Below are 19,800 nucleotides of genomic sequence, written 5' to 3'. Positions count from 1 at the left end.
TCCCCATCACTATTACTAAATTTAGTATGTTATATTACAATTACTTGCTTCTTTGTCTACCACGATGGTAGAAACCATGCTCCATGCTCACATGTGGTGCTCAATGTTTGTTGAATGAATTAACTGCAAACAGGCTTTTAAAAAATTACGTATTCTTTATTCAATGTTTTCACTTTAGGATTGCATGACTCTCACAGATGAGAAAGTTTCCTATTGTACTCAATACTCTATACTACAGAGCCTTTCTAAAGAATGGCAACCAAGAGCACCACAGACATGCAAAGTTCTATTTATGAGCATATCAAGAGAATAAAATTTTCAAACTCTGAAACTTAGTAAAATCCCCAAATGACATTTTTTACAACCCATTACTGCCTTTCTTGAGCCCCTATGCCACTTGAGTCAAGACTCTTAGAATCTATTGCTATACCGTCATTTATCTATTGCTTGTCTATCACCCTGACATGACAGTGAGCAACTCCAGGGAAGTGGAGATTCATCCACAGTGACTACTAAAGTTATTGAATGAAGAGAACATTCTTTTTGGCTCAATAAAAAGTTCCAAAAAGACTCTAATAAGCCAGACTTAAGACCTACTGGTGGTATAACAGAAAAAGCAGTAGACAGCAATTATACAACTAAAATTGCTGACTTGCAACTTGTGATCCTGTGTTGGTTTCAGTTCAGTAAAATGAGGGTAACTGCCCTAACTTATTGGACTTGTGAAGATCCAAGGAGATCATCCATTCAAAACACCAATATATATATCATGGTGTTAATGTTAGGAAATGATTAAATTTACTTATTGCTTTAAGGCAAAATGAAGCATAACGAATATATTTTTCAAAGACCTTGGCATGTATAATCCAATGTCTAGTGTTAACCTTCCATGGGGCGCCTGGGTGGCTCAGGTCATGATCGCAGGGTCCTGGGATTGAGCCCCATATTGGGCTCCATGCACAGCAGGGAGCCTGCTTCTCCCTCTCCCTCTGCTGCTCCCCCTGCTTGTGCTCTCTCTAATAAATAAAATCTTAAAAAAAACACACACACACACACTTTCATTAATAAGGTTTTACACAAAGCCTCAGTTAAAAAAAAAAAAAAAAGTCACAAGCAAAAGATGGTTCTGGCTCTAAATCATAGGTTGTGGCTTCTGTGATTAAGACTACGTATCTATTCATCTACTCCTATGGAGAAGAGCTTTCTGCAACTTAACTATTAGAATCAAAGAGCAAATTCTGTGCACTGGACAGTGGTTTTTACTTTTTTAAGGAAAAAAATCTTATAATTACCATCCCACTTTCATTAAAGTAGATCAATGTAAGAAATACACGCCAAGGGGCGCCTGGGTGGCTCAGTCCTTAAGCGTCTGTCTCCAGCTCAAGTCATGATCCTAGGGTCCTGGGATCGAGCCCAGCGTCGGGCTCCCTGCTCCGTGGGAAGCCTGCTTCTCCCTCTCCCACTCTCCCTGCTTGTGTTCCCTCTCTCGCTGGGTCTCTCTCTATCAAATAAATAAAACCTTTATAAAAAAAAGAAAGAAATACACGCCAAGCATGTGCTCTGGTTCACACATTGTTCACCTACTGGCCAAAAACCCTGAAATATGATCCAATGGCAGATCCGCCCGCAAGGTAGTTGATTCAGCTTTCACTGTTCGAGGTTTATGTTCATCAGATTAACTGTTCGCGATAGAGTACACCCTACAAGAACTTCCTGGATTCCTTCATCTTGCCTTTACGAACAAGGCTTTCAGACATTAAAAAGCCCCGGGAGTATTTCCAAGCATTCCGAGAGGAACCGCTCAAAGGATTTGTGTTACTAAACATGTTTCTTGTACATGCTGGAGCCAGCTCTCAAGTCAACTCTTTGAAAACACGAAAACAGGATTTTATAGTAACCTAACAGAAACACGAGCTACTTGATTTGAGACACTTCGTTATTTACGCAAGTGAAAACTGACACAACTTCTAGGAGTCCGAGGAACTTTGAAGACAGCCCCTCTGGGGGATGACACACACTTTTCTCTCTGCAGTCATTCCGGCTTCCCAGAATACCTCAACGGTAGGGAGAACACAGGGCCCACCCTCTTCCAGAAGCAGCAGGTAAAGAAATCCGAGGAGCGCACAAAGGATTTGGGAGTGGAGGCCCCAGCAGGAGAAGGGTCCGCCGAACCAGAGATCGCCTGAGACCAACTTGGATCCCTCTGGGGCACCTCAGGTTTCTCAGAGAGCAAGCCCCGGAGGGGACACCGTGGGAGATGAATCTAACCTGAGAGGCAGCGGGCGCTTGCTACGGCGGGAACCAGCTTAGTTGCTGAGAGTAACCAAAGCATGACGGCCTCGCTCACGCGGCAGAACGGAAAAGAGAAAAGTAGCCGGAGAAGCGGCCGTCCGCAGAATTGCGTCGCCAGGAAACCAGGCCAAGCGCCCCTCCCCTTCCGGCCAGCGCCGCTCGGCGGGCTTTCCTTCCATAGCGGCGCTGAATGCTGACGTCACGCCCAGAGCTGTGACTGACGTCCTTGCGGGAGCGCCCGCTTGCTGTCCTGTCGTCGTGCTCCACTTAATGCCCACACGAACAGAATGTCTGAAACTAAATGATTCCCTGCAGGGGCTGATATTTCCCGTCTCCTTGAAAGCACCATGTGGGGGGACTGATTCAGAGAACTCGCTCAGATTTAGAATACAAGAATGCATGCGTAGAAAGGCAGGCAACAGCGTGAACAGCCACACTTCTAGAAGGTTCTAGGAAGTGCGCAGGGGCAGAGGCGGAGGGAGTAGGAATGAACGGGCGTAGGACCCGGGGTCACGAGACCGTTGGGTAGGCGGAGCCAGCAGCCGGGGAGGTTCTAGTCTGTTCTGCCTCGCGGCAGCCGCCCCCTTCCACACGATCACGCTGAGCTAGTGCCCGGGCTTGGAATCGGGCCGCAACCTAAGCCGCGCCTGCCGCCTTTCACCGCCTCTGGACCATGGACCCCCGCAAAGTGAGCGAGCTTCGGGCCTTCGTGAAAATGTGTAAGCAGGATCCGAGCGTTCTGCACACCGAGGAAATGCGTTTCCTGCGGGAGTGGGTGGAGAGGTGAGACCGGGGCCGAGGACCGTTGGGGGTGGGAAGAGGGACGGCCGGAGGGGAAGCTGGGCGGGAGCTGGCGTGGGGCGGACGAACGGGGAGCTCCGCCACGAGGGCCGCCGAGTCGCCGCTTGTTTGTGGCTCTCCCTGGCCAGGAACCGGAGGCGACTTCGGGGTCTAATGGAGGATTGGGAAGCTTAGATAGTACAGAGGTGGGGAAGGAGGAGGCACAGCTGGGTTCTCTCACCTTGAGGTGGTTAGGGGTGTGTCTTGGGCGAAATATAAAAGCAGAGATTGCACGGACTTGGGCACTGTAGACGTGGGGGCGGGGGAGCTGCAAGATTTCGCTTTCGCGTGGAGTTGTTTTCTTGAAATCTCGTGTCCTGCTTAGGTCGCAGTGGCACATAGCTCTTTTACACACTGTGTCTTTAAAAATAGTGTTTTCATAAGGATAATTTGTTACATAATGAGTTATAATAAAATGGTAATTATTAGATTACTTTTAAATTTACAGCGATTCTAACTGCGTAGAATTATTTTGGGAATCACTTATTGGTACCTCCGTAATATCGGTGCCATTACACTAAACATTTGAAAAAAAATGATTTTTCAAGGACCAGCATGTTACCATGATCTATTCTTGTTATCCTTAAATCTAGAGTACTTCGGTACGTGCACAGAATTAATTGAATAGGCATTGTGCCAGATGCTAGGAAACCGTGTAAGTGCAGTTTATTTAGTGATACAGATGAATAAATACAGAAATCTGTTTTGATATTTACTGTCTAATAGAGATTAATATTCTTCATATTGAAGGAGAACTTAAGGGAAAAAGGGAGTCTTCCCCGAGACGGTTTTTAAAAAATCACTTCTACTGGTGAGGAATTTAAATGACACACAAATCGCACCTCATTGTGATAATAGCGACAGTGCAAAGCAATGTAACTCCTTAGAGGTACTACCCTAAACATCGATCTATTTTAGTGATACTTTTATAGGGGAAGATGAACCCATAATTAATCATACACTTTAAAGAATATTTCTTTCAACAAACTCTTCTAAGAAAGAAACTTGTTAAAATCTACTAACGCTGTATGTAGTGGTCCGATATTTTCCCTCTAAGAAGTTTCTCAGTTTTTCTCCTCCACTAGTTTTCTAGCTATGGTAAGATTTTGCTCATGTTATAAATGTAAAATTCCGAGATCACTTACAGTTACTGCAGTAATTTAAAAACTTGTTGATAATAGTTAACAAGAATACTGTTTTGTAAGGGGAAGACCTACAAGATGCTAATTTCAGGACTAGGAGTTCAGGCCTAGATTTTAGTAGTGTTTTTTTTCTCTCTTGAATAAGTTGATAATCCAAATCCTTCACTTGAGATATTTGTATGTTTTTAATCTCTTATATTTACTTATGAGAGGAAAGAGCCTGCAATTAAATTGTTTATAGAATTCCAGGTAAAGCTGACGTGTATACCACAGGAAGAAGTGGTTGATGCCAAGACTGAACGTGATACTGAGTATATACAATGTTTTGTTCCACTGCTGAGAGGAAAAAGGGAGTTGTGAAGAAAAAGCTAAAACAACTCTAAGAACAGTGTAACTTGTGCTGGAGTGATTATGGCTACGTAGAGAATTCCAGTTTAATGTCTGGAAAATATTGTCAGACATTATTTCCAGAAAATACTTACCTCTCTTTTTTTTTTTTTTAACGTTTCACATAGGTAATTCTATTTTTTTAGTCCAGCTATATTTTTCTTGTGGCATCCTAAATTTTTGGTTTAAGTATAGGATGAAGCATCTTGGCACGTGTAGGGGCCCTATTCTGAAGTTTTCGTTATCTATTTTAATCTAAGCTAAAATTTTTGTAGTCTTTGAGGCTTTTGCTTGAAGCGCATCAATTTCTCTCTGCCTTTATGTCAGCCTTCTTAAGTGCAGGATTATAGGAGATTGGGCTGAATGTGGAGACTTGTGGGTCCAGAAATGTTCCCAGGCCTAATCCTACCATAAGGGCTCCTCAAGTTGAAAGCATATCAGAGTTCTTCTCTGTTCATACTAGATTAGTCGTAGGTGTCCAGGCTTAGACATTGAAGAACAGTTTATTTAATCTATTTGCAAGAATTTTTACTATTTATAGTTTAAAATTTTATTTGGTGTTAAGAATTTATTTAACAACCTTTTAAATTGGGCAGAGAGAAATAAAGAATTTTTTTTGGCTCAGTGAGGATCCAGGGAGACAATGATCTTTTCAACAAATACGTTTTGGGGTATTTTTGTTTTTCTTTAGGAAGAAGCATTTTTTGACACTATTATTTCATTTTATGGTAATTTAAGATCAAAGGGAGTACCTTTGTGTTATAATTTCCAGCACAGTGCATGGCACATGGCTTTTCAGTAAATACTTTAAATGAAGTGAACAGGATGCACGTCTCTTCTCAATGAATTCAGAACATAGCACCCAGTTTTTTGTACAGGTGCTTAATAACTATTGCTCAAAGCAATTTGAGCAATTAAGAGAATTATGAATGGGGTTTTGGAGATTCCATATGAGGAAGGTCTCTGCACTAGCCCTACTTGGCAACATAAAAGCCTATACTGACAAAGTCCAGTTTGTAGTGTTGGGCAGGGAATTAGTGTGTTTTAAATCTTGAAAGCATTAAATTAAATTTTTGTACCTATAAATTGGTGTTAACCTTCCAGTAGTGAACTAGAATTTGGAAAGTGAGAAACTAAATGTACTTACGAATAACCTTCTTGTGTTCCTTCCCTCCCTGTTTTAAAATTTAAAAAAAATTTTGAAACTTGCAGGAAAATTTCAAGTACAGTACATTTTTCCTGAAATGATTTCCAATGTTGTGGCCTCAGCACCATTGTGTATTTCCTACAAGGACAGTCTCTTCAATACAACCACCAAATTCAGGAAACTAAGAATGATACAGTAATGCTATCTAGTTCTCAGAATTATATGTTGCACTTTATTGTTGAGACTTCTAATCTCTGTTTTCAAAGGATTTTTCGATCTTTCCTTGACTTTCATGGCCTTGGCAGTTTCGCGTATTACAGGCCAGTTATTTTGGATAATTTCCCTCAATATGGGTTTGTCTTATCTTTCCTAAGGATTAGATTTAGCTTAATACATTTTTTAAAAAAAGATTTACTTATTTTAGTGAGAGAGCGAGAGCATGAGCTCTTGCGAGCAAGTGGGGTGAGGGGTAGAGGGAGAGGGAAAGAGAATCTCAAGCAGACTCCAAGCTCAGCGCAGAGCCGGGGGTTTGATCCCACAACCCCGAGATCACGACCTGAGCTGAAACACTGGATGCTTAACCGACTAAGCCACCCAGGCACCCCTAGCATAATACATTTCTTGGTAAGACTGTCCCTTCCCAAAGTTTTAACATAAGTTAGACTGTTAGGGCTGTGTCCTGAAAGTTGCATTTTGAAACTTAGGAAAAACACAGCTTAAGAAGCCCTGTGTTTTCATTAAAATTTAACTGCAAAGAACTATTGTTTGATTACTTTTTTTTTTTTTTTAGATTTTATTTATTTATTTGACAGAGACACAGCGAGAGAGGGAACACAAGCAGGGGGAGTGGGAGAAGGAGAAGCAGGCTTCCCGCTGAGCAGGGAGCCCGATGCTATGCGGGGCTTGATCCCAGAACGCTGGGATCATGATCTGAGCCAAAGACAGACATTTAACGACTGAGCCACCCAGGCACCCCTAATACTTGATTACTCTTTTGAAAAGTAGTTTTTCTGTAGATCAGAATTTTAAAGAATTTTGTTTATATGCCTGTTTCTTATTAAATCATTTTACTTTGCTGAATTACAAACTAAGAATTAAAAAAATTCTTTTTCATGTGGGAACCATTTTTCTTTATTAAGGGTACTGAGTAAGTAAAGATTTTTTTGTAACTGTCACATTAAACTGAATGGGGAAAGTGTGCGCATTTTTCTTGATTGGTGCTTAACAAGAAATTCCAAACTTTGTCTGTTATTGCATTTGCTGTTTTAGATTTATAGTTTTGTTTCATGTTGGCTTCATTTTGTAAGTGAAAAGGCAAGCCACGGGGTGGGAGAAGATCTTTGCAACACATAAAACTGACAGAAGGCTTGTATGCAGAGTATACAAAGAATACCTACAGATAAGTATTACAGGATAATCTAACAGAAAGCTGGATGAGTTGAACTTTACACAAAAGGCTATTCAGAGGGCCAGTAAATGAATGAGAAGGGACTAAACTACCATGAGATACTACTATACATCTATCAAAATGGCTAAATATTTAAAAGATGGACAATAGCTAAATGTTGGCCGAGGTGTGGACCAACTGGATTTTTAAAAAAATTATTGGAATTCTTATGCACCGCTAATACAAGCGTAAATTGGTAAAAGAACCTTGAAGAACCAAATCCATTTCCCTTTTGGAAACCAGTATCCATTTAAATCCAACATACACATACTTTGTGTCCAGAAATTCCATCTACCTGAAAGGAATGTAAACATGGATATAACTCTAGTTACAAAGAATACCTAAGGATGTTTTGAAGTAGATTCCTTTGTTTTCTAAGTGAATATATCTCTCTTTTTTACATAAAAGTTAATGCCTTTTTTTTTCTTTTTCTTTTTTTAAGGCAAATTTTAGTTAAGTCCTTGTGACTTCCAGTTTTCACTATCGTGGAGGAGTGCCCTTAATCCATTGAACATCTTAGTCGCTGTACTGCTGCTGCATGGGGCCCATATACTTCAGGGTCTGGCCCAAATGGAGCATATAGCACTAATTCTTCATAGTCTTTTTTACTCCTTGTTTTTAAGTTATTTGTTTTTAATTCATGGTATTGTCATGGAATGTTTGGGAAAGGACTTACAAGGCCAAGGGGAAGTATTAATGGGTGGATTGTAGAAGGGATAAGGAGAAAATATATATTGTGAGGGGCATATGAAATATAAGCAGAAAGAGTCTTTGTAGGTCCTAGTCAGAGGAAACAAACATTTTGAATTATTATACTATGACTTCATAATTATTTCATAAACTGATTATTTTAATTTAAGTGAGCGCTTACTAAAGTTGAGGTTTTGGATTCAGTATACCTACTGAATTCTAACTTGTACAAATGATTTTGTTATTGCATGTTTTTCTGCCTCTTCCTTTGGGAATGGGCACAGAGAAGCTACATAATTAATGTTTATTAGGCTTATTGAGGAAAGGAAAGGGTTAGATTTTCATTAACCAGTAAAAAAAAAAAAAATTTTAAGCTGAAAAACCTAATACTGAAGCATTCAAATTAATTGAGTTTACTCTTAAAGGTTTGAGAAAGTAACCATCTAAATATCTTTTTTTTCCAGTGTAAGTACATGTTGCTTTGCTCAGTGAATTTTAGTTTTCTAAACAAATATCTTTTTTCTCATCTTCCTCAAGCATGGGGGGTAAAATACCACCTGCCACTCATAAAACTAAATCAGAAGACAATATCAAGGTAAGTTATGAATTTCGTGTGTATGTTTAGTGATAAAGTACTGTAAGGTTTTTAAAGTGCTGTTCTCAAATTGCCATTCCTGATTTCCCCAGGATCACTTGGAAATAAGATCTTTGTAAAATTTCTGTTTGGACATAGAGTATCTGGAATCTCATTTAACACTGAGAATTTGGGGTTGAATGTTCACTGTGTTTGAGAACAAAAGCTTGTGTGTGTTACATGCATGACCTGTGGGTGGTAAGCTCTGTGACTGTGTGCGTTACGTAGTCTTCATCATCATTGCATCTTTAGCACCTAGCACAGCGTTTTATGCATGGTAGGTACTTGATTAAAATTTGCGAAGTAAATGAAAAATAGTCCAAATCAAAGTTTCTCTACCATATCACCTGAGGGTTATTTTGGAGTATGAGTCAGCATATTTGCCAAAAAAAAAGATGCCAAAAGATTAGGAGGAGCTTACCAGTAGCTGATGTTTAGAGATGGGGGTGGGTGTACCCTTAAGAATGCTTCCTTCAAGAGAAGAGCAGGGTGGAGGGAACAAAAAAGACTTTGGGTGGTTCGTGAGAAAGAAAGCAGAAAAGAGCCCACTACACTCCTTTAAAGTGGGCAGGAGGGGCGCCTGGGTGGCTCAGTCACTAAGCGTCTGCCTTCGCCTCAGGTCATGATCCCAGGGTCCTGGGATCGAGCCCCGCATTGGGTTCCCTGCTCAGCAGGAAGCCTGCTTCTCCCTCTCCCACTCCCCCTGCTTGTGTTCCCTTTCTCACTGTGTCTGTCTCTGTCAACTAAATAAATAAAGTCTTTTAAAAAAAATAAAGTGGGCAGGAAACCAGCCCTAACAATGGACAGAGGTGGGGGTTAATGCCAAGCCAAGCTTCCTAGCTGTCCCAGCACTCATTTTAATTTCATTTTTATTTTAATTTCCGATCCTCCTCCAAAAACCCTTCCCATTCTTTCCTGTTTTTTCCTTTCTTCCTTTCCTTCTTCCCTTCTTCCCTCCCTTCCTTCCTTCAAAAAAAATGCTTCCTTCAGAATTCTTATTTGTCCTATTTTGTGTTTTCATGCCTAAAATATTTTTCCCCAAGTTTACTTCTTCCCTTCCTTTCTTTTTTTAGAGAGAGAACACGAGGGGTGGGGGAACAGAGAGAGAGAATCTTAAGCAGACACCGAGCTGAGCATAGAGCCCTACATGGGGCTGAATCTCCCAACCCTGCAATCATGACCTGAGCCAACCATGTGCTTCTCCCTAAGTTTTCTGGTTAGCAGTCTTAAATTGTTAAGAAAATTTACTGTTTTATTTTTTAGAACCTTAAACAAGGTTTATCTATCTGGATATGAGATCAGAAGTTCTATCTTTGAACAAGTGAAGTGAGAGAAGTTAAAAGCCCCAAAAGTAGTTACTTTAGAGGAGTCATTCGTCAGAGTTACTAGTTCCTGATAGGATACTTTGATAGGATACCTAGACAGGATATTTTGCTATATGGTAAACATCTATGAAGACAAAATTATATTTAATCTATGTCTCTGCTAAAATATTTTTGTAAGAAAACATTCTGATTTGGAATTACATGCTAAAGCATCTGACACCTTGCACATGGTAGGGTCTCAACATATATTTTGTAATGAGGTAGGGTTTTGAACCTAATTTTTAAGAATTATAAAAAGTCGCAACCTAATTCACTGGTTATATAATATATACTAATACAGTTAAATGAATAGATGGGGGTGTGCTGGTTGTGATATATTTTTTATGAAACACAGCATTGTGAAATGGAAAGGTCAAAGTGCAGAATTGTCTTATCTATGCGTTGAGAATATCTAATGGGATACCCAGAAACCACACTGGTTACTTACAGGATGGGAAGGAAATTTGGTTTTCATCATGTGTACCTTGAAATTCTTTGAATTCTCATCATTTATGTATTACAGTTCCATTGTTTCATATTTGAAATTCCAAACTCAAAACCCTTGAAAATGTAAAGATTTTTTAGTGTATTTGTTTGGCAGTAAAGCATAATCTGAACAGATGTGAGGCTATTTATAGTTTGTATCCCACTAAGAATGCTCAGACTTTATTTTGCAGAAATAGTAATGTGTTGATTATGGAGAGTTGTGGACCACAGTGCCTGTTGAGGGTGCAACATAAGTATGGGTTATGCATTTGTATTAGGTTCCTACAATCCAGCATTTTTTAAGTTCTAAAACTTGTTTAAAAGGTTTGGAGGAGGGATTTTACCTATTCTTACTTTAAAAAGAGAAATGAAAACAAAACTAAAGCAAGTTTACCAAAACAGTGTAAGAAAGGGTATATTAACAACTGAAATACAATGTATGTGAACAGTTTATATATGTTTTTATAAATTAGTATATATATTGGGCGTGTTACTAAATACTGAAAGCATTGTTTGCCTTCCCTTTGCTAGGAAGAAAAAACAGATAGTAAGAAGGCGGAGGAAAACATAAAGACAGACGAACCATCAAGTGAGGAAAGTGATCTAGGTGAGGAGATTGTGTAGTTAGTTTGTATTTGATAATCTCATGATGAGATCCTGTGCCGATTTTTACTAAATTGACTAAATCAAGGCTAATAGAAATGTAATGTAGCTGAGCTACATATGAAACTTAAAATTTTCTGGTAGCCACGTTTAAAAAATTTAAAAATTAAACAGATGAAATTAACATATCTAAACTATCTAAAATATTAACATTTCAACGTGTAATCAATATGGAAAAATTATTAGTGAGATCTTTTCCTTTTTTTCATACTAAGTCTTCAAAATCCAGAGTGTATTTTATACTTACAGCACATTTCAATGCAGATGTTAGATGTTATATTTTTGTGGAAATATTTGCTGTATATGCAGACTTAATGAAATTTGTAGTTGGGTAACATACCCAAGTTGTTGTAAATATATGTAAAAGTTTTCCAATAACTGAATCAAGTACCAGAAAATTATTCTGTTACTACTTGCACCCACATTGATTAAACTTGTTCATTTTAGAAGAAATGATACGCCATGAATTTTGTTTTTTTTGTTTGGGAGTTTTTTTAGGCTGCAAACTGACAAAAATCTTTTCCTAAATTTGGAAGTCCTTTGAGACTATAAATACATATCCCAGTTATTAAATGGGCAGTCTCTTAATTCATAGACTCTGTCTAAAAGCTAAAGAAATGTAATTTTTCGAATTTTGAATCAATTGATCTTTGATACTGTTAGAAAGGACTTCTTGTTTGCGGGCTTAATTGATGATCTTTCACTTTTTGTAAAATACCTTTTTCAGTCTTACTATTTCCCAACAATTTCCATAACTATGATAATGACTTACCATCTCTTCATCCAAAAGCATTTTCTTTTTTGTATATGAATTAAGCTGTTTTATAGTTAGACAAAGGTACAAATTCAGTTCCTAGTAAAAGTTGATGAAAATTTTTTTGTTCGACGACAATTTGAATTTCAGGTAGCTAATTTCAGTTTCATTCTTTTGTTTTTTTTTTTTTTTAAGTTTATTTATTTAATCTCCATACCCAATGTGGGTCTTGAACTCACAACCCTGAGATCAGGAGTCACATGCTCTTCTGACTGGGCCAGCCGGCTGCCCCTCAGTTTCATTCTTTTTTGACTGTCAGCGTTAAACATTAAATTCACTCTGTTTGCTAAAAATGTCTCTTAATATTTTATCTATTATCTTGAAAAGTTTTTTTATATTGAACAGTTATTATGTTTTCCTTTACTGTAGCAAGTTACAGTTGTCTGTCCTGAAATTTATGACTTATATCTCTTTCTAGTTTCTTTCTTTGCTGTTTTGGTTATAGTGCTAGCTTTTGATTTAGAGTCTGCCTCAGCATTGTGCTTTATCCTAAAATTTATCTGTAAAAAAAAAAAATTTTTTTATTACGATTTACATCATCACTCTAACTTGTGCTATCTGCATAAAATATTTTTGAAAACATTACATTGATGTGTAGAATAAAATATTTGAATCATTTTGCTGACACTGACTAAATCAGTGGTGTCTCTGTGTAGTACTAGAAACTGCACTTGCCAACATTCCCACTACAAAACAGTGATAAATATCCTAGATGATGCAACCGTTGAAATATGTTTACAAAAGAATAAAGTAGTATTTAATGGGGAAATATTTTACAGTGCATCAGTTAATTAGGTTATCAGTTGGAGTGGCCATAGTTCATTAGTTTTTAAGAGTCTTATGCAACTAGTGGCTGCTGTATGGGACAGCACAGGTCTTATGGTCATTTTCTTAATTTTGGCAGAAATTGACAATGAAGGTGTGATTGAACCAGATACTGATGCCCCTCAAGAAATGGGAGATGAAAATGTAGAGGTAAGTTCAGTGGCTTATTTTCTGCTTGTTGTAAGGAATGTGAAGGTCCCACCTATTGCAATGATTTTATGACATAATTCTGCCAGGAAAAGAACATACTAAATCTTTCTCTGACTTAAGGTATTTAGGAAAGCAATTTTATTTTACTACTTAAAATATTTGTGAAAATACCCGTTATTTTCTTTTTTCTTTTTTTTTTTTTAAAGATTTTATTTATTTATTTGACAGAGAGAGACAGTGAGAGACGGAACACAAGCAGGGGGAGTGGGAGAGGGAGAAGCAAGGTTCCCGCGGGGCAGGGAGCCCGATGCGGGGCTCGATCCCAGGACCCTGGAATCACGACCCCAACCAAAGGCAGACGCTTAACCACTGAGCCACCCAGGCGCCCCAGTACCCGTTACTTTCAATCATACTCTGTTACTTTCTGTTTACCTGCTTTTTCAGTTTGCATCTGTTTTGACCACTCTTTAGACTACAGAGTTTGCCTAACATTTATATTTAGAAATGAAATTGCTTATTAATGGGATATCTAATATCCCATTGTTTTCCAAAATGGTTTTGTCACATTGGGTACAGTTTTACCCTTAAGGTAGTAAGAATTGGTTCTTGGGAGAGGGCTTGCAAAAAAACTTAGATATTACAGTGGCCAGTGGTCTTCCAGAGGTTCATAACATATATGCAATGTATCTGTGTGGTGTTAAAATGGAATGGGGGAGTATAAAAAATGTCTCAAATGGCTCTTTGGGGGTTGATAGTGAACAAAGGCTTGAGAAACACTGAAACAGCGTAGTAGTGGTTTAGAAGCTTGGTCCATGTCCTCACCAACACTTGATACCATCAGATTTCATCTTTGCCAGGCTTATTGTGTGAAATGGTACGCCCTTCTGGCTTTTAATTTGCGTTTTTCCAATTTCTAATAAAGTTGAGCATATTCTGATGTTTATTGGTCCTTCACAGGTATTTGTGAAGTCCTATTGTGACTTTTCCCATTTTTCTTCTGGGTCGTCTTTTTTCTCACTGATTTATAGTTCATTTTATGTTCTAGAGACTAACAATTTGTCATTTATATGTACTTCACATATTTTCTGCTAAGTTTGTGGCTTGTCTTCACTTTATGTTGTCTTAATAAACAGTTTTAGTACAGTTAAATAGATTATTCTTTTATATATTACGCTTTGTTATTTCAAGGTTATAAGTGCTGTAATAAATCATTTTTTCATTATGAAAATTTTATGTGTTAACCTTTTCACCTTTAGTCTACCTGGCAGCACTATTAAAGAATTCCTTTCCTCACCAATGCCAAAATACACTGTTTCCATATATGTGTGGGTCAGTTCTGGTGTTGTGTTCTCCTTGTCTAATTTTTTTCCATGTGCTTATAACACATTGTCTTACTTGGTTTTATATTAAGTCTTGTTATCTGATAGGGGGACTCCCAACAATTTAAGAGTATTTTGGCTGCTTTGTTGGCCTTTGTTTTTCCATATAAATTTTAGAATAGTATCAATTCTCTCCGCCCTCAGTTAGAAGTGCATTAAATTTAAAATCAAGTTAGGGAGAGGATACAGCTCACTGTTGTGATTAACTACCCATGAATATATATATCTGTCTAATTTTTAGGTCTTTTCTGATGTTTTTAGATAATTTATTAGCATTTTCTCCATAAAGGTCATGTGCATCTTTAAGAACAAATATAGGTACTTTTTGTCACTGTTTGTGAAAGGAATTTTTAAAAATTATGTATTGATGATGCTGTATCACTTTGACTTGTCTAGGCTTATAACACTGTATTTGTGCTACTTGGGATATATTGGGCATTTTAAATTCTAGGGTTAACTTTCTTTACCTCTGGAACATTTTCATCTAGTATCTTTCAAATATTTCCTCTTCCCCATTCTCTCTACTGTCATTCTGGAGTCCTAGTTAGATATGTATTAGATCTTTTTCACTATTAAATTCTGTTTCTTTCTTTTTATTTTTTTTAAAGATTTTATTTATTTAATTGACAGAGAGACAGTGAGAGAGGGAACACAAGCAGGCGGAGTGGGAGAGGGAGAAGCAGGCTCCCCGCAGAGCAGGGAGCCCGATGAGGGGTTCCATCTTAGGATCCTGGGATCATGACCTGAGCCGAAGGCAGACGCTTAACTGAGCCAGCCAGGCGCCCCTTAAATTCTGTTTCTTTGTCACTACCGAATTATGTATGCTTTCAGTCATTTGGCTGTTAATGTTTGAATTTGAATGCTTATGTTTTTCATCTTTATATCTTGGCTTTGATTCATTTTAAAGTATACTGGGTTATTTATAAGTCTCTTTTTCAGAACTTGCCTTTATTCTTTTAAACATATTATAAACTTTGTCGAACTCTTCCTGGTTTTATTCTTTTATTTTTCCTGACTCTTGCTCATTGAGGGAGGTACCTTGTTTACTTGTGGATGGTATGTGTATGTGTGTCTGTGTGTATTTTGACTGCGCGCATGTGTATGTGTGTGTGTTGGAATTTTGACCATGAGTTCTTTGATATCTCACCTGGAAAAGTTTTTGAGGCCTGAGTAGAAGGTGTATTCCTCCAAAGAGGAAAGTGTTTGCTTACATCGAGACTCTTGAGTTGGAGCTACCAAGTCAAGGACCACTTTAAATTCTCAGCTTGGTTTTTTTTGTTGTTTGTGTAACTATACAAGTAATGGGAATTCCACTGGAAAGCCTCGCTTATCATTATGAGTTTACAGGGGAATTTTTTTTTTTTCTTTTTGCTACTTGGCTATACCTTTCTTTGGGACAGGTTTATTTTTGGTTTGCTATTATGCTTGCAGGTATAGGCATTGGGGATTCCAGATTTATTGGAGGGTGTCGATTAGACAACATGCATTCCCTTCTAGACTTTCTTTCATGTGTCCTGCACTATATTTGAAAACAATTGCGAGGTCACCAGGTTTGACACCTGAAAGGGTGAAAGCAGATGGAGCATTCGGCTCCCATACTGGATTTCAAGTCTTCTTTTAATCTTGTTCTTTGAGGATTTCTACATTCTTAGGTCAAAGATGGCTTTTACACTTACTCAGGGCATCATGTGTAACATATTGCCACAAACTGAAGTTGTCTTTTTTTTTTTTTTTTCTCCCAATTTGGCTTTGTTACGATGTCTTACTATCTGGGAAAGTGTGTCTTTGTTGTTTTCTTCTTTTTCTTTTCAAAAGATTTTAAAATTTTTGTTGGAATTACTTCAAATTTATTGAGTAAGTTGGGGTTAGGTTGAAGTATTCAAAAAAATCTTTCCATGAACATAGTATACATTTTGTGTTCTTTCGTAGAATTTTACTTTTGTTCCCCCTTTGAAAGTCTTTTTTTTTTTTTTTTAAGATTTTATTTATTTATTTGACAGAGACAGCGAGAGAGGGAACACAAGCAGGGGGAGTGGGAGAGGGAGAAGCAGGCTTCCCACCGAGCAGGGAGCCCGACGAGGGGCTCAATCCCAGAACCCTGGGATCATGACCCCAGCCGAAGGCAGATGCTTAACGACTGAGCCACTCAGGCGCGCCCCCGCCCCCCCCGAAAGTCTTACATGTTCTTAGAATGGTATCTTGTTCTGTCCTATTTTGTAACTGATTTTTGCTGATGTGGAGGAACTCTGGATTTTTATGTTGTTTCTGTGTTTCTGAGGACTATTGAATTGTTTTGGTAGCTCTAATAGCCTGTGATTCTTGAGTTTTCTAGGTAAACTTGAAGACAGCTTGGTATTTCCTTTCAATTCTTAAACCTGTCAAATCATATTCTTAATGAATTAGCCAGCACCAGTAATATTTTACACAGTGGTTGGTGATAGAGTAGATCTTTTTGCCTTTTGTTAAACTATCTTAACTTTCTGTTTAGGTGGGATGTTTGCTGTAAGTTTTTGTTACTAATCTTTGTACTGTCAGCATCTTGTACAGTGTTCTGTACAGTATAGGTACTCAGTAGTATGTTTGTTGGAACAAAAGAATGAGACATTTCACTTAAAATTTAAGTCTAACAGGAACTAGCTTTAGTTACATCTTTACGAGGAGATTGAGTTTTAGTATTTGTGAAAAACTAGAAAGGAGTTGGTGGGACAGGAGCAGGAACATCCTGCTAAGATTGGTTGGGATGGAGGGAAGCAATGGTCATGTCTAAAGTAAAGGGTAGGGAGTGAAATTTATTGTTTATATTGTTTATATGAAAGATTAAAGCTCATCCTGTGTAATTTCTTACTAATCACTTACCATAGTTATCCTCTTGCTCCCTGGAGACTAGAGAAGAATGAATGAAAATGGGGGTTGTGTCTACCCCATCCCTAAGAAAGCCCAAGCTGCTTCCTTCTCTTTGCTTTCTCTGTTACTTCTAAGTTGACCTACAATTTCCCCCTAGATAACCGAGGAAATGATGGATCAGGCAAATGATAAAAAAGTGGCTGCCATTGATGCCCTAAATGATGGTGAGTGATTTTTTTTTTCCCTCTTTGCTATATTTCTGTGGTAGTCTGAATATTCTTTTTCCCTGCAGCAACTGTTAAATAGTGGGAAAGTGGAAGGGAACTTATATTTATTAAGTATCTTATGCTGGAGAAGAAATCGTCTTGTTCTCTACCCACCCATTCCCCCCTTGAAAAAGAGGCTGAAATCACTCAGGTATTAATTACCTTGCCTCAGGGCACGGACACATCCTGATGTGATTGAAAGACTCCTTTCCTGACTAATCCTGGTGTTTGTCCACTGAGGAGAGGCTTTAAGATAAAGGTGAATGTTTTTCAAAAAAAGTGGTAGTATTAGAACAGTGGCTCTTAATCTTGTATATAGCAACACCCTTGACAAATGATGTCCGTTGGCATAATGTTCTTGTTCTAATCTTTATGTGTTAGACCCTCTTCAAAAGATCCTTTCAAAGTGGGAGAATGCTGGTAATATAGTAAGCATAATATTTAATCAGTTAAAATTTGTGAGAACAAATCATTTCTTAGCTTGGGTAGTATGCAGACCCCTTCATAGCTTTGTGGTAGTGTGTCACACAATGCCATTGTGGGAGAGCTGCTGCTGTCTAATGCTGATGTGCATTTGGACTTCATCCGTAGACTTAGAAGATGACTAAAGTTTTAGAAAGTTCAGTATTGATTGCTGTTCCAAGTTGGCAAATAATACTTGCTTTCTTTTTTTGTAATCTTACCACCTTCTTCGTTTAGGTCATTATCACATGTTTATGCCATTGCATTGGCCTTAATAGTTTGCCTATCTGAAATGTCTATTTCCTTTATTGCTTTCTATTCACTGCCTCTAGATTATTCTTTCTTAGAACCGCTTTTTATTTTCACACATTCCCTTGCTTGTAACTCTGACTAGCTGTTTGCATACTTTTTGAAGATGTTCATCATAGCGTTAGACCTGCTAGAGTCTGATCCCATGTATTGCCTTCCCAGCCTTGTTCTCTTCTTTTGAATATTAACCTTCCATTACAGCCAGACCTCGCTGTTCTAGAATTTTCCTATACTTTTGTACTCTGCTGCTTCTTTCTAAAGCTCTTCTTCACCTATTTCAGCTTTTAATTCATACCCATCAATTGATCCCAGCTACTTCTCTTCCTGGCCATTCCTTTCCCATACTTATCTTTTAATTTTACTACCACCTAAGATTTCTGTTTATCCAGCATTTATTTTGTGCCTACTACCTACCTGACAGTTTTATTATATGTGCATTATTTTATTAAAATCTCATACTACTCCCATTTCACAGGTTAATGAATAATTTGAGGGATCAGAAGGGTTTTGACTTGTGCAGGATCTCACTGCACCATAATATCAACTAATTGTTTTTGTCACTTATTTTGGCATATTCTTATATTTTTTAAATTTGTTTTATTTATTGCTTAGCAATTTTTAAGGAAAATGAAGCTGTTGTCGCCATCTAAAAAGTCACGTTCTTGTTTTTTCCACATTTATTTCTAAGCTGTGTTCATGTATAAATTTATCCCCGTTCTAATTTTATTTTATTAAAGATTGATTAACTTATTTGAGAGAGAGACATCACTGATTAACTTATTTGAGAGAAACAGCATGAGTAGGAGGGGCAGAGGGAGAGAGAAGCTCAAGTGAACTCCACGCTGAGCATGGAGCCTGACTCTGGCCTTGATCCTAGGACCCTGAGATCATGAGCTGAACCGAAATCAAGAGTTGACACTTAATTGACTGTGCCACCCAGGCGCCCCTAACCTAGTTCTAATTTTAGAATAAGTGCAATTTTATAGTATATCCTAGAGGGATATAAAACATTAGTATTCTAAGCCAGGGATTGTAGATTCAGGCCCTACCTGGGGTTGGAGGGGCAGAAATATAATTAAATACTGAACTTTGGAAGCCAAAGTGCCTGGGTTTGAATCCCAGCTCTGGCAGTTACCAGCTAGATAAACTTAGAGAAGTTATTCTTTGTCTCTGCTTCTGTTTCCTCCTCCTTTTTTTTAATGATTTTTAAAAAAGATTTTCATTATTATTTGAGAGAGAGTGTGTGAGCAGGGGGAGGGGCAGAGAGGGGGAGAGAGAGAGAATCTCAGGCGGACTCCACGCTGAGTGAGGAGCTTGATCTCAAGACCCTGAGATCATGAGCTGAGCCAAAACCAAGAGTTGGATGCTTAACTGATGGAGCCACCCAGGCACCCCTGTTTCCTCCTTTGTAAGATAAAGATAATGTACCTACCTAGTATATTGAGTCATGAGGGATAAATGAATAAGTATGTGTAATGTGCCTAGAATAGTATCTGGCATCGTTATTATTAAGGTCCTGGTATTACTAAAATGTCAATAGTCGTAATTTAAGTAAGACCTTAGTAAGTATTTTTAGCTGTCACGTTATTAGTAACATTACTATGCTTTTTTCAGTTTAGTATATTTATTTAGACCTCTAGGCAGTGTTTAGATGCTGGA

General features: G+C 38.1%; 2 protein-coding genes across 7 annotated transcripts in view; one reads left to right on the top strand and one right to left on the bottom strand.

Annotated features, from left to right (window-relative positions):
* The window catches only part of XPNPEP3 (X-prolyl aminopeptidase 3), a 73,888-nt gene extending 71,455 nt beyond the window's left edge, over positions 1–2,433 (bottom strand). For 2 of the 3 annotated variants that reach the window (XM_036072604.2, XM_078076675.1), the window contains exon 1: positions 2,269–2,433. In XM_036072604.2, coding sequence (XP_035928497.1) covers positions 2,269–2,332 — 64 coding nt within the window. In that variant the 5' untranslated portion in view covers positions 2,333–2,433. The remainder of the gene's footprint in view (positions 1–2,268) is intronic. The other variant, XM_036072606.2, reaches the window with a different exon arrangement.
* The window catches only part of ST13 (ST13 Hsp70 interacting protein), a 54,623-nt gene that overhangs the window by 21,372 nt on the left and 13,451 nt on the right, over positions 1–19,800 (top strand). The window contains exons 1-5 of one of the 4 annotated variants that reach the window (XM_036072609.2): positions 2,601–3,075; positions 8,483–8,540; positions 10,961–11,036; positions 12,811–12,881; positions 17,262–17,328. In XM_036072609.2, the coding sequence (XP_035928502.1) occupies positions 2,966–3,075; positions 8,483–8,540; positions 10,961–11,036; positions 12,811–12,881; positions 17,262–17,328 (382 nt within the window). In that variant the 5' untranslated portion in view covers positions 2,601–2,965. Of the gene's footprint in view, positions 1–2,600; positions 3,076–3,169; positions 3,279–8,482; positions 8,541–10,960; positions 11,037–12,810; positions 12,882–17,261; positions 17,329–19,800 lie in introns of those variants that run through there. The other 3 variants (XM_078076676.1, XM_036072611.2, XM_036072610.2) reach the window with 3 other exon arrangements.

This window comes from Halichoerus grypus, chromosome 6 (assembly GCF_964656455.1).
Source record: "Halichoerus grypus chromosome 6, mHalGry1.hap1.1, whole genome shotgun sequence".
Classification (NCBI taxonomy): domain Eukaryota; kingdom Metazoa; phylum Chordata; class Mammalia; order Carnivora; family Phocidae; genus Halichoerus; species Halichoerus grypus.
Note: the sequence above shows the minus strand (reverse complement) of the source record. Positions and strands in the feature narration are given on the sequence as shown.